The sequence below is a fragment of the Trichoderma breve genome, chromosome 4 (assembly GCF_028502605.1).
Source record: "Trichoderma breve strain T069 chromosome 4, whole genome shotgun sequence".
Lineage (NCBI taxonomy): Eukaryota > Fungi > Ascomycota > Sordariomycetes > Hypocreales > Hypocreaceae > Trichoderma > Trichoderma breve.
Window position 1 is genome coordinate 1,977,841 of NC_079235.1, and position 12,116 is coordinate 1,989,956.

The following is a 12,116-nucleotide window of genomic DNA, read 5'->3' on the forward strand; positions in this document are numbered from 1 at the left end:
AAGTTACATGGTGTAATTACGGCCTGCAGGCTTTCCTTGAACACACCCAACATGGTTGATTTTACAGGTGAATTACACGTTTAAGCATAGCACTGCATTCAAATAACCTTGTTTTTACTCCTCGGCGTATCAATGTCCCGCCAGGTTCTTGAATATGATCACAGTTTACTTTTGGACGGGCGCTTAGCAGTGAGCTGTGCTAGCTTCGGGTTTCGGTCTCATCGCTACTCCACTCATGATTCTACAGGTTTTTCATCTCACTTATCTTCTCGTATAATGCCTATTATGGCATAACAGTTCCTAGAGCACCGAGGTTAATGCGCGTTCATGGTGGTCCTTGAATCGTAATGTTAGCTGGAGAAGAGCCAAAAGGTAGGCAGCAAGACGCGATCAATGATCGGACCGCGTCATGTCAAGCAATAGCGCCGTGACACGTCCAGCTTAGAAAAGGGGGACAAAGCCATGATACTGTGCTGTAGCTGTTTGTAAAATAGGTAATATCAAGTCATCTAGGAGACGAGAATACTCGTACCAAATCAGGCAGAAGGGAGGCCATTTTCGAGGTCCCTAAGCCCAAACGTCCACTGATTTCAGGGCCCCGTGGCTCGGCGATTGCCTGAACGGGCTCAACTTGGTGGCTCCGGTTTGTCCGTCGCCTCCGGTCCAAGATGAGACGCCGCTAAATGGTGCGTGGCCCAGGCCTTGGGTTTGGTTAAAAAAGGGCGCCGTCGCCGTTTGGGAATCGCGCTTCTTGATTTTCGCCAGACAACTCCTTCGTTGCCAGTCGCTCGCTCAATCGTCAAGATCGCTCCAGTGATCGTCCATTCTTTCGTTTGCCGCTAAAAGCTAGGCCATTGAATCCATTGTCAATCAGACTCAATTCACTTGAAATTCAATCTTCAAAGTCCCACCATGGCTGTTCGATCTCTCGTCGCGACTCTCCTTTTGGCCTCTTCGGCTTTGGCCAAGACTGACCTTGCCGGCTGCACTTACACCGACGTGGTCGTCATGCCCACTGACCGTCCCGCCTACGATGCCTATGCCAGCCGCATCTGGTACGTTCCCGGCACCGGCGAGCTCTGCGACTTCCTGGATTGCGGCGGCGGCCGAGCTCCCCCCAAGACCAACGTCCCCGGCTGCCCTCTGTACTCCGGCACCGAGACCTACTCGCCCAGCTACCTCAACCTCCAGACCAAGGCTGCTGCTGGTAGTGAGGGTGAGGCCACAGCCACTGGCTCATCTGGTGCCACAACCACCGGCGAGTCTCAAGTGACGACCAAGGCTACCATCGCTCTGTCCACGACCTTGGAGACTTCCGTGTCCAAGACGGCCTCCGAGACCGACTCGGCCGCCCAGACCACTGCGGCCCCCTCAACCACGGCTGTTGTCCCTCCCGTTAAGTCGAGCGCAAGCTCATCCGCAGTGACCGCTTCTCAGGGACTGCCTGGACGTAACGGCACTTCCACCGGCGCTCACCCCACCAGCACCTTCACCACCAACGGCGCCGCTCCCACTGCTGTCGCCATCCTTGGCTCATGCCTGATTGCTGGTGTTGCGGCCTGTGTTGGTATGCTGTAAATAGATGGCATGTATTGACAACTTGTGAAGGAAATCCTATCATGAGTGCCAATTCATGTAGGGGAGGATAAGGAGGAGATAGAGGTAGAGATGGGATTCAACTTCAAGGAAACCCTTCGTGGGGATGTTTTTTGACAATATCTCCCCTGCCGTTTGAAAGTGAAGCCAATGTGAATGTGCACAAGTGATGTGCCAGCGAAAATATGCGTATGTGTGTAATTGTATGCCTGTGAATAAATCAAGCGTCATGCAAGGGGTGATTGATGTTTGATTCCGCTGTTGACGCAAGTACGATGACTCTCGTAATAGTCCAGTATCAAGGAATCCGGAATTATGGCCAAGCCGAGACATTATGTAAGACATCCATCATACGTCCCTAATGCGGCTAGACCCATCACACCCAGCCAGATGAGATCTCCCTTTGAATCTCCGTCGCTGCTTCATCTGCTAAACCCCAAAGAGGCGTTTGTCGTGCAAACCATCCGAGGCGGTGATTGTTAGGCGCTGCGGAAAGCCATGCCGTCATACATGCGGTCGGAAAAGAGAGGCGCATATTCCAGTCAAAAGGGGGGAGAGAAACGCCCGTTTGTTGTTTTCGCACGCGCTGGCTGTGTCGTACGAATTAACAGCCACAGCATGCAGTGCACGGTAGCGAGTCCAGGCACCGCGCAGCCTCAGCTCTCTCACCGACCCTCTCAGCCCTGACGGAGCAAGGACCTGCCAGGACAAGTGATTGAGGAAGATGCAGGACGAAAGGGATGAAAGGGCGATGGGGTACCTGGATGATACGATATTCAAAGACCCGCGCGGGCCATCTTTTCAACTCCGAGGCTTCTCGAGCAAACAAGCAAACATGCAGCCCGTTCTGCGACATCTTATCGACGCGAATCCCTTGCAACAGCCAGATGCATCCTTAGCCTCTCATTTTCTACCGTTAATCGCCCCTTCCGGTATCTATTCAGTGGTGTCCACCCATGCCGTCAGACCGGTTCGGTAACGCGGTGAAACCCCACACTCCAGCCGGCGTCATCCGCCACTTGCACCCCAAAAGTCCACGATTGCTTTGGAGCTTGTGCTGCCAACGACACACCACGAGTATGTAATGATTGCCTAACAGTTACCTTGTCAGGAAATCATGGCGGTCATGCTGGCGGCGATTGGAGATGATGGCGCGCGATCTTGTCACGCCCTGGGTTTTCGCGAAGCCAGCAAGTGCCGGGCTTTACCAATGGATGGTCCACTGGCTCATGCTTGAGATGCCTTTCCATCCGGGGGGGGGAGGCGGTGTCCATGTGCTGGGTAGCAAACTAAATCGGAGAATAGAAGACGAAAGGAAGACGAGAAGGGCTGTTAAATCGTAGCATTACTGCATGATATGTTATCTGTCGTCCATCGGCCGGAGCAACAACAGCATCACTGGCATAAGAATCCGGAACCGCCGCGACCTTCCTCATCCGACCCCGTGCGACCCGCTTCTCCGCCGTTTGACTGGATTTGCATATTGTCCTGAGCATCGAAAGGCGATCGGCCAGCCAAGTAGGGCCAGGCCCACGCCAAACAACGCATCCAATAGGCCCAGAGCCGCCGGCGCGAAGTAGTAAGAGTAAGTGCCTGCGTGCGTTGCGTGCGCCGGTGCACCTGACCCTGTTCGCTGGGCGTTCCCATTCAATATAACACTCCGCAAAAGAGACAACAACTTCAATGGATAACGTAAAGTTCCCAGATGACACCCCAGTCCGTCGCTCTAAGAGCCGTAGCTAACCGGCTAGTAAACGCCACAGGATTGGTCCATGATGGAGGTAGCACGTAGTCGTATGGGCCATGGACTTTCTCCCCCGTGTTTCTAATCTTGGCCATCTATCTAGGTTGTTGTGCTGGGGTAGGGGAGAATAAAAGAAGCAGGGCGGAAGGCGGGAAGATGGGGAACCAAGCGCCAGGGGGGACCATTGAGAAGAAGCAAGGATGAGCCGGGGGTCAAACTCTCATCCGCCAAAGTAAACATATATCGTACTACTCCTCCCTTCTCTCCTCCACTTCGACACCCAAACCATTTGTACTCTTTCGTAGAAGAAAAGAAACGGAAAAAAGAACAAGTATCTATACATAAAAAACACCCAGTACATCACATCCAAGAAAGCAAAAAGGACACACACACAAGACAGCAACCATGGGCTCTCTCGTTTCAACAATGGGTTCCAAATCCTCAAAGAGCTCAAAGGCCACCAACCCCGAGGGCGAGCCGCGGTACTGGTTCCGCGACAACTTCTTCCTCACAAACGACAAGAAATATCTCGAGCCCCAGGCCGTCAACGCCGTCTTTGAATCAGACCTCATGTGGTGGAACGATCCCCTGCCGGAGCAACAGATGCGCAAGATGCTGTCCAATTGCATGACGATGAGCATATACCACGTACCCGAGTCGGAGAAACAGATGCAGAGTTCGTCGCCCCTCATTCACTTGGATATTTCACCCACCACTCTCCCGTAGAATGCTCAAGCTAACGTGAAACGTAAATAGACAATGGAGCTCCGCGGAGACCATACGGCTCCAACGTCAAACTGGTCGGCCTCGCCCGTGTCGTAACCGACTACGTCACATTCGCCTACCTCACCGACGTCTTCATCATCGAGGAGTTCCAGCGACGCGGCCTCGCCAGCTGGATGATGCAGGGCCTCAAGGAAATCGTCGACGAGTGGCCCAACCTGCGCGGCCTCGTCCTCATGACGCACGACCAATCCGCCGCGAAGATGTACCAGCGCGAGCTGAAGGCCCTCGACTGGGACCAAGGCCCTTCCGCTGGCTTGGTGCTGTTGGAGATGCCCGGCGGGGGGGTCAAGGATATCCCAGAGGATCACAAATGAGACTTGGCGCTGCTTACTTTTTGTCTTGTCTTGATTTGCCTTCCTTTTTTTTTTTCTTTATTATCGCATGTTTTCAGCATTGCATAGTCTCGTTTGACGCTCATCGACGAGGCACGGTTAGCTTTTTGCATCTTGGGTTTCTTGGATATTATTGATGTTTTTCTTTTTTTTCTCTTTTATACCTACCATTTATGTCTCTACCTGGTAGTTTTAGATATGGCAGCCCGCATCTCGAGAGCTCTCTTGTAAGGCGGAGCAATAGGAGGCTGCACGGGGTCCAGCGAGACATAGTCTTCAGGCAGCTGGTAGGAAGCGTCGGAGTCAAAAGCTGATAGATCGCCACAAGCGATAAAAGGTGCAATCCATCTTGACCCATTGACCTTATCGTTGCCCTCCGTCTCGTCGTAAACCTCCACCTCTGTGATTCCGCCCTCGTGTGATGTTGTTGGCGCTGATTTGATGCTGTAGTCCCATGTCCCCTTGCTTGACTGCATGGTTGCTTCAGCGACAATGGGTAGCTGCATATCCCGCTCCTTGACCAACCTATCTAGTCGTTGTCCTACCCCGAGGGGCTCCTCCAGGCTTGCATGGAAACCCGCTGGCGGTCGGAAATTCAGGCACACGATGAATGCCTCAACACTGCTCGCTCTACTACTCCTGGGTTTCGCCACAATGACCTTTTCGAAGAATATCTTGAGCTGTGCGTATAGAATGTCCACGTTTCTACCCCGGAAGATCTTGGCGACGAACTTGCCGCCCGGCTTCAGAACGCAAAGCGCAAGATTAAGCGCCGCGAAGAGGAGCTGTGATTGCACGTATATGTCGAGGTCGTGCAGGCCCGTGACGTCGGGGGCGCCATCACTGAGAACGAGGTCGACGGGGTGCTGGGCCTGTGTTCCCGCTGCTGTTGCGGAATCGTAGGATGGGTCGAGGGCAGAGAGGAGGAGAGGAACGGTTGCGGGATGCGTAATGTCTGCTCTAAGAGTTGTGATGCCCGCGAGGGGAGATATAGGCTGAAGATCGATAGACACGATCTTGACGTCTGGGTTGGCTGCTGCTATCGTCGCCTCGGCTCTGGTTTGCGCGGCGGACAAGCTCGTCTCTTTTTCTATAGCCGCCTTCTGTTCGGGAGTGAAGGCCTCGGGGAAGACGCCGAGCATCTGCTGGCGGACCTTGGCGTCGCGATCTTGCCATGCCGAGCGGCCAAACTTCTCGCCCTTGATGAGCACGCGCGAAAGGACTTGGGACCAGGAGCCCGGGGCGGCGCAAAGATCGACGACGCGGGAGACGTTTGAGAAGAGGTCAAATTCTGTAATAGTAGACTTGATTCAGCGTCAAGGCCTATGCAATTGGGCATCTCGCACTCCTAAAGATGGAGGGACCGGAGGGGCAGTACCTTCGTCAAGCTGGAGAAGCTTGAATGCACTTCTTGCGCGCCATCCCTGCTCTTTGGCGAGCCGGTAGTAGGCGTCACGTTTGTCTTTGGAGGATTTGCCCATTATAAATAGATGTAGTATTCCCCCCTTTCTCCTCGCAGCTGAGGAGAATGCGGGATGCTGTTGGAGGATTTCTATGCAGGCGAGATATTGGATGTGCAACTTTTTTTCTGCCCCGCGATGTCACTTTTTGGTGGCTCTGCTGCAGTGCATGTACCTTTGTGGCATGGTGGGGGTGGATCTCATCTTGACATGTGAGCCTTGGATTATGTCCCCTGCATCAAGAGAAGAAAATTTCATCAACATCCTCATAAAAGGAAATAAATTTACTCAACTATCAGCTGGATACTTGAAGAAGATTGGATATTATATATGTACTATTTTCAACATTCTATCTAGTGCTGAAGCGACGAAGCAATGCTCAATGCACGCTCTATCTTCTCTACACTCTAAACAAGGTGATCGATCAACTTATAAAGCTGGTATTAATTGCAGAATTCTTGCGTCTGTTTTGACGTATTACCCCCAAACACTAAAGAAGCCACTTCATCTTCTAAACAACCCCAAACTCGCCCCCAATAACATCTAAAGCCTCCCTCAGAAGAGACAGGACCTTTTCATCGCCCTGCACCCTCAGGGCCTTCACAATCAAGGGGTACAACCTCAGCAAGTGCTTTCTGACATCGCTTTGTGCCTTTTCAAGAGGAGGTATCGCCTCGCTCTGGCTCTGCAAACCAACCAGCTTTTGCAACGTCCAGAGCAATTCCTTCCTCTGGCTCAGTGGCTGCGGCATTTTACCTCGAAGCGGCTGATCAGATACATAAGCGCGAAGGGTCAACGCGCAGCGCAGAATTAGAAATGGGGCTGCGGTACACGCTATGCGGGTTCTTGAAGCAGAATGATCCTCCATGGCCTTGGCAGCAGATGGCTTATGGGCAGCGGGCTCGTCTGTTGAAATGAGCAAGAAGAGCTCTTCAAACACGACGTAGGCCATCTTTGTACGCTGCGTCGGTGGGACGGAAGTTGTCAGTCCGGCTCGTGGCTGGTACAACTTTGGCAGGCCGGCTCCTCCGTCTTGAATGATGACCTTGTCCGTCGATGGAGGTTCGTGAATGATTGATGTCTTGAATAGACTTCTAGTATATGCGCTTCGAGTCTCCTCCTTCACCTTTTCTGACCCCATTGACGGGATGACCAGTTCTACCAACTTGTGGAACCATGCAATATCTGCCGCTTCATCTTCTGCAACGCTTGTGCCAGGTGGTGGATTGTCGCAATCTGCGCTTAGAATACCATCCGCAATCTCGGCAATAAGCTGCCAAATGCCTTGAATGGTATCTGTGGGTATGTCTAGATCATCAAGCTTTGACAGAGTCGCTTCGGCGATTGTCAAGACTGTCGATGTCGCCAGCTTCCAGGGCTGGACTGTCCTTGTAGTAATAGGGAACTGATATTTGAGAGCAATAGGTCTGAGGAGAGCAGATAGAGCTGCGCTGACTGCTCCGCTTGTGTATATATCAGTGTCGGTCGAGTGGCTCACCACGAGGCCCTCCAGCATTTGCATACTGGTTTTCGACATTGCAACGTAAGTCCTTTTTGACGGAGGCTGAGCTTCATAATATTGGTCATATGCCAAAGTTACAAACTCGGAAACCTGCTTGATCAATGCCGATGGAACGCCACTAATGTCAGTTCGAATCATTTTCACAGCATCCAATACCTGTGCCTGAAGCTGCGTCAGATTGTCAATATCTGTAGCATAACTTCCCACAGAAGCTTCCTCAACGGTATGGCGCAATAAGCCAAGGATACGCTGGACTCTCTCTACCGTTATATCAGACTTGATCAGCCTGTACACCTCACGAAGAGCGGCCACGTAGGCGGTTAGACAGTTTTGGTTGTCCTGAGCTTTCCCACTGGGAGATTTTGTGATTGGGATACCTCGGGACCACAAGTCCCAGGCGAACCTGACAGTTGTCTCGTTGAAGACAGGCTTCTCTTCGCTTCCTGACTGAGAAAGCACATGACTTAATGCTTTGAAAGTTGCGGTATTGATATCAAGAACCTTAAAATCAAGTAATGTAGCCAGATGCTCAAGCAGCTTATTCCAGAGCTCGTTGAAAGATGAGTGTGCTGTAAGTACTTCAAGGTTGTTTCCGAGCAAAGTTGATATGCCATTCAGCACAACGACTGCAGTATCGTGCCACTCTACCCGATCGGTTTCGTCTACTTCTTCATCCTGGGTGGTCTTTAACTCTCCTTCAAGTGAAGCCAATAGCTTGAAAACCACAGATTTGATGCATATTGACCATGCTTCAGGGCTGAGCCTCTCCCCATAAGCATCAAAGATACGGAGAAGTGTTTGAATAGCCGTGTTACGAAGTTCAACTCTGTCATCAGAAGCGACAGCCGTGAGCCTTAACAGCAATAGCATCCACAACGCTGCGTCTGATCCTTGGCCGCCATGATCTGCTGCTAGGCGCTCCAGCGCGTCGACATCGGCGGCTTGGAATAAGTCAATCGTAATGTCAAGCGACTTATCCTTGCCGGATAGAAAGTCGGAAAGAGCCCAGAAAAAGGTCACAGTCTAAGAATACGTTCTCATTAGCAGAATGATTCATTTTCTCTAAAGAGCCAAACCTTACCGTCAGTGCAATATTGAGATCGTCGTCTTGGGAGCAGAATTTGTAGAGCGTATCAACCAAAATTAAGAAGCAGGAGTTAGGTAATGAAGGTAGAAAATCCGAGCATATCAGTTGAAGTGAGCTAAAGGAAGATCGCACAAGCTTTGACGATCGTGTACCGAGGTTTCGAGCACTGATGGTTGATTCATGATCTCCCAAATCAATTTCTCTTGCTGTAAAAACGCTTCCAATAATGTCAAACGTGACGTCCCAGCCGCTGACAAGAGTTTGCCCGCAGTCCTCAATAACGCCTCGCAAACCATCAAGAATAATTCTATGAATCTCAATATCCGTCGTTGCATTTGAAACAGAGATGTCCCGGCCACCCTTCTGTAAAGGTTTCAGCGAGTCTCGAAGGGCACCGAATAGCCGAAGTTGAATCGCTCCGCGAATGTCGGGAGGGAGGGTACCTGCAGCATTAGCTGCTTCGAGCACTAGCTTTGCAAGTATCTCAGAGGCTCTCGTTCTGACTGATGGACTAATAACACTTGAGTCTAACATCTGAATCAGCTTGTGCACCAATAGGTCCCAGCCTGATTCTGTCGGATCGTATGCCAACAGCCGTTCAAGGTTAATCATGGCAATCTCCCCCATTTTTGCTAGCGCAAACTGGAGTTCTTGATTGGATGCTGTCGACTGGCCAGAGAAGCTGAGTACTCGCCGATGCTGACCAGATGAGCTTCTCGCATGGCTCTGCCGCGATGTCTCCTTGTCGTCGGCGTTAGGCTTTACCTCGCCTTCATCTGGTAGCAAGCCGCATATAGCTTGAACCACTTCGACGAATGACTCATTGGGGAAGTCAACACTGCTTTCAATCAGTCTGGACGCGGCTGTTTCAACAGATCGGACTTCGCTGCCAAAATTGGCCATGAGTGAGTTTGCGTCTGATTCACTTTGATAGTCCTGCCCGCCACGGCCCAGAGATTGAGTTCTCCCGGGAGCCTTTCCAGTAACATAGAGCACAAAGTCAGCCTGTTGTAAGGTCTCAAGTATGATACCCCAGGCAAGCCCAAGTGTTGGACCAAGAGCAATGCCGAGATTAAGCAGGGCTCGCAAGCAGAGGAGGTTCCGTGTGTTTAGAGTAATGGATGCATCAACAGGACCTTGACGCTGTCTTTCCGTAGGGCTGGACACTTGCGACAGATTTTCGACGCTCAAGAGGCCTCGAGCATTGCTGAAAACGCTGCTTGATGTTTCCGTCGGAGTAGTGGCTGTAGATCGTGACTGACCAGCATTGACACACGCACTTAAAACATTTGGAGGTACTGCAGCTTTTCCAAGCGTAGATAAAAACGCATCTCGTGGCGTTGGGAGCTGCAATAAGCCTGCCACATGGGCAAATCTCTGAAATGCGCGAACCAAGCCGTGGTAATACTCCGAATCCAGAGCAGCATATAGAAAGGTTGAGCAAGTAGCCAATATAGCAGGCCAACACTTGTTGACGATGTCAGAGCAGACCTTGACTTCGGAATAGGCAGGATGGTCTTCCAGCTCCAATGGATTGATTGGTACAGGGTTCTTCTTAAATGAAGCTGACCGTTCTCGCGCTCCTCCGTGAGATGGACCTTCGGCTTCCAGCTGGGACGGAGCAGGCGAGCTACGCCCCATATCCTGTTTTGAGGCCTTTTTCCGAGCTCGATTCTCATTAGGAACTGTGAGCGGTAGAATAAACTTGGCAAGCCCATCTGAAAGAGACGAGAGGCATGCCAATATCAAACTGTAAATGTACGACTCAGGAATCGTTGGCGCCTCGGCTTTATCCAGTTGATCTATACAGGGAACTCGAACAGAGCTCCATGTTACGCTGATGCCTATATTGGAGATCTCTGACCCAATAGAGCCGCTGATGATTCCAGTAACACTAGTAGCTTCAATCAATGCCTGGTCCGTAGACAAGCCAGAGCCACCAGATGGATCCGCGATTGGTATTGAAGACTGATGGCCTAAGCCGATGACTGCCGGCTTCTCGGTGCTGAGCCGTACAAAAGTCGCAATAAGTGTTTTAACGATGTCCTTCTCGCCCTCTTTTGCGTCGTACATGGTGAATATGCGACGCACGAGAGCGTGTTCGGCAAATATGCCACGGAATACCTCCATGCATAACGCACGCTTCCAGATGGTGGTATCTTGGTCCAAGAGAGTTGTAAGAAGTGATAGTGCATCGCCGCACTCTGAAGGTAAGATGCTGATATGGCGGCGCAACAAGGTATAGAGGATGCGGACGAGCCTCACAGTTGTGGCGAATGAGGGCTTGCCTTTGAGTGCACTCATCAGAAGAGGCATCACGCGGTCACGAAGAATGTGAGCTTGTTCAGGATGGGTGAGGAAGACGCTCGCATGATTCGTGATAACCGACTCAATGAGCTCTAATCCAAATGTTTGCTGTAATCCCGAGAAACGCAGGAATTCGGACCGCTGGTTTTCTGTCAAGAGACACAGGTCGTTGAATATCTAAAATTGTTAGTTATAAAGTCCGATACATATCTGAGTAGATAGGTCACTAACACGGTACGCATCTAATGCGGCTGCGCGGAGTTCTACTTTGCCGTCGGCTGATGGCGCCTCGCCTGCAATAGGGGCATCGCCGCCATTCTCTATACCAACGTCAGGAAATGTAAGTTGATGGCAATGTAAATGAACTCACTATCTTCAGCGACTACTTTGTCAAATACCGAAACGACAAGCTGCTGGAGAGTGGCAGCTGAGGTATTATTCACAATGGCATTCTTGCTACTTTGCAGGATGAAGCAGATATTCAGAGCAGTTACAAGAAGATTGCCATTCAAATCTGAGGAGTAGTTTTGCAACAGCGAAGGCAACGCCTGCAAAATCTTTAACTGCACGTCAAGCCCGGCCGAGGACGCTTGCATCAGCGCCTCTAGGACCTGGTTGAGCTTCGATCTGGGCAGCGCCTTCGCAACGATAAGCCTCTGCAGACAGACGATTGCAATGCCGGTGAACTTTGCATTCTTGGTGCCACACGCGATGATGAAGGGATTCACAAAGCTGGGCTTTTGCGAGAGCACTGGGGGTTCAATGTCAACGAGATGTCACTTGGGCTTAGAAGGATCCACTGGCGCATACACTCAGGAGCTGCCGTTTCGGGGACATTGCCAAGGCTCTTCAGCTCTTCTAAAGATCTTTCGGCCGCCTAGAAGAGAAGGAAAAGGTGAGCCGATGAGCAATGAAGCTCCAGTTGAAGAAGAAGTGCGTACTTGTCGAAGGTCATTATGCTTCCTCTTGCTCTCCTGAATGAGATTAGCTAGCTCCGTGGCCAGAAGCTGCGTCGTCATCTTGGGTCCAGCCGAATAATCTGCCCATGGGCAATCAACGTACGGGCGATGTTTATATCGCTTTCATGCAGCTTTGGCGTCGTAATGATGATGGAATACCGCGGTTTCATGCTCCTCGCTCCAATCAGGTCTCATTCATGATCAAGGACAGCGCATCAGTAGTGTGTAGGTGTTATGCTTGGTAGAGCATCAAGCCGGCAGAACCAGCTCACCGCCTTTCCGCTTTTTGCCCTTTTCGTCCTAGTTGCATGGGGACTAGCGTA

The 12,116-nt window shown here is 51.2% G+C and overlaps 4 protein-coding genes across 4 annotated transcripts; 2 read left to right on the forward strand and 2 right to left on the reverse strand.

The window, feature by feature from the left end:
• Positions 1 to 912: 912 nt before the first annotated feature.
• Positions 913 to 1,578, forward strand: T069G_06873 (uncharacterized protein; the record flags this gene model as incomplete). Its single annotated transcript, XM_056174083.1, has 1 exon — positions 913 to 1,578. One exon carries the CDS (start codon positions 913 to 915, stop codon positions 1,576 to 1,578), a length of 666 nt encoding a protein of 221 aa, XP_056027662.1.
• A 2,167-nt stretch (positions 1,579 to 3,745) lies between these two features.
• T069G_06874 (acetyltransferase (GNAT) family domain-containing protein) lies at positions 3,746 to 4,440 on the forward strand (the record flags this gene model as incomplete). Its single annotated transcript, XM_056174084.1, has 2 exons — positions 3,746 to 4,016; positions 4,097 to 4,440. The coding sequence occupies 2 exons, from the start codon at positions 3,746 to 3,748 to the stop codon at positions 4,438 to 4,440; spliced, it is 615 nt and encodes a 204-aa protein (XP_056027663.1).
• A 197-nt stretch (positions 4,441 to 4,637) lies between these two features.
• Positions 4,638 to 5,939, reverse strand: T069G_06875 (ftsJ-like methyltransferase domain-containing protein; the record flags this gene model as incomplete). Its single annotated transcript, XM_056174085.1, has 2 exons — positions 4,638 to 5,749; positions 5,837 to 5,939. The coding sequence occupies 2 exons, from the start codon at positions 5,937 to 5,939 to the stop codon at positions 4,638 to 4,640; spliced, it is 1,215 nt and encodes a 404-aa protein (XP_056027664.1).
• Positions 5,940 to 6,429: 490 nt separating this feature from the next.
• On the reverse strand, positions 6,430 to 11,853 carry T069G_06876 (dimerization and cyclophilin-binding domain of mon2 domain-containing protein; the record flags this gene model as incomplete). Its single annotated transcript, XM_056174086.1, has 6 exons — positions 6,430 to 8,463; positions 8,522 to 11,011; positions 11,066 to 11,154; positions 11,205 to 11,585; positions 11,645 to 11,711; positions 11,776 to 11,853. 6 exons carry the CDS (start codon positions 11,851 to 11,853, stop codon positions 6,430 to 6,432), a joined length of 5,139 nt encoding a protein of 1,712 aa, XP_056027665.1.
• Positions 11,854 to 12,116: the final 263 nt, after the last annotated feature.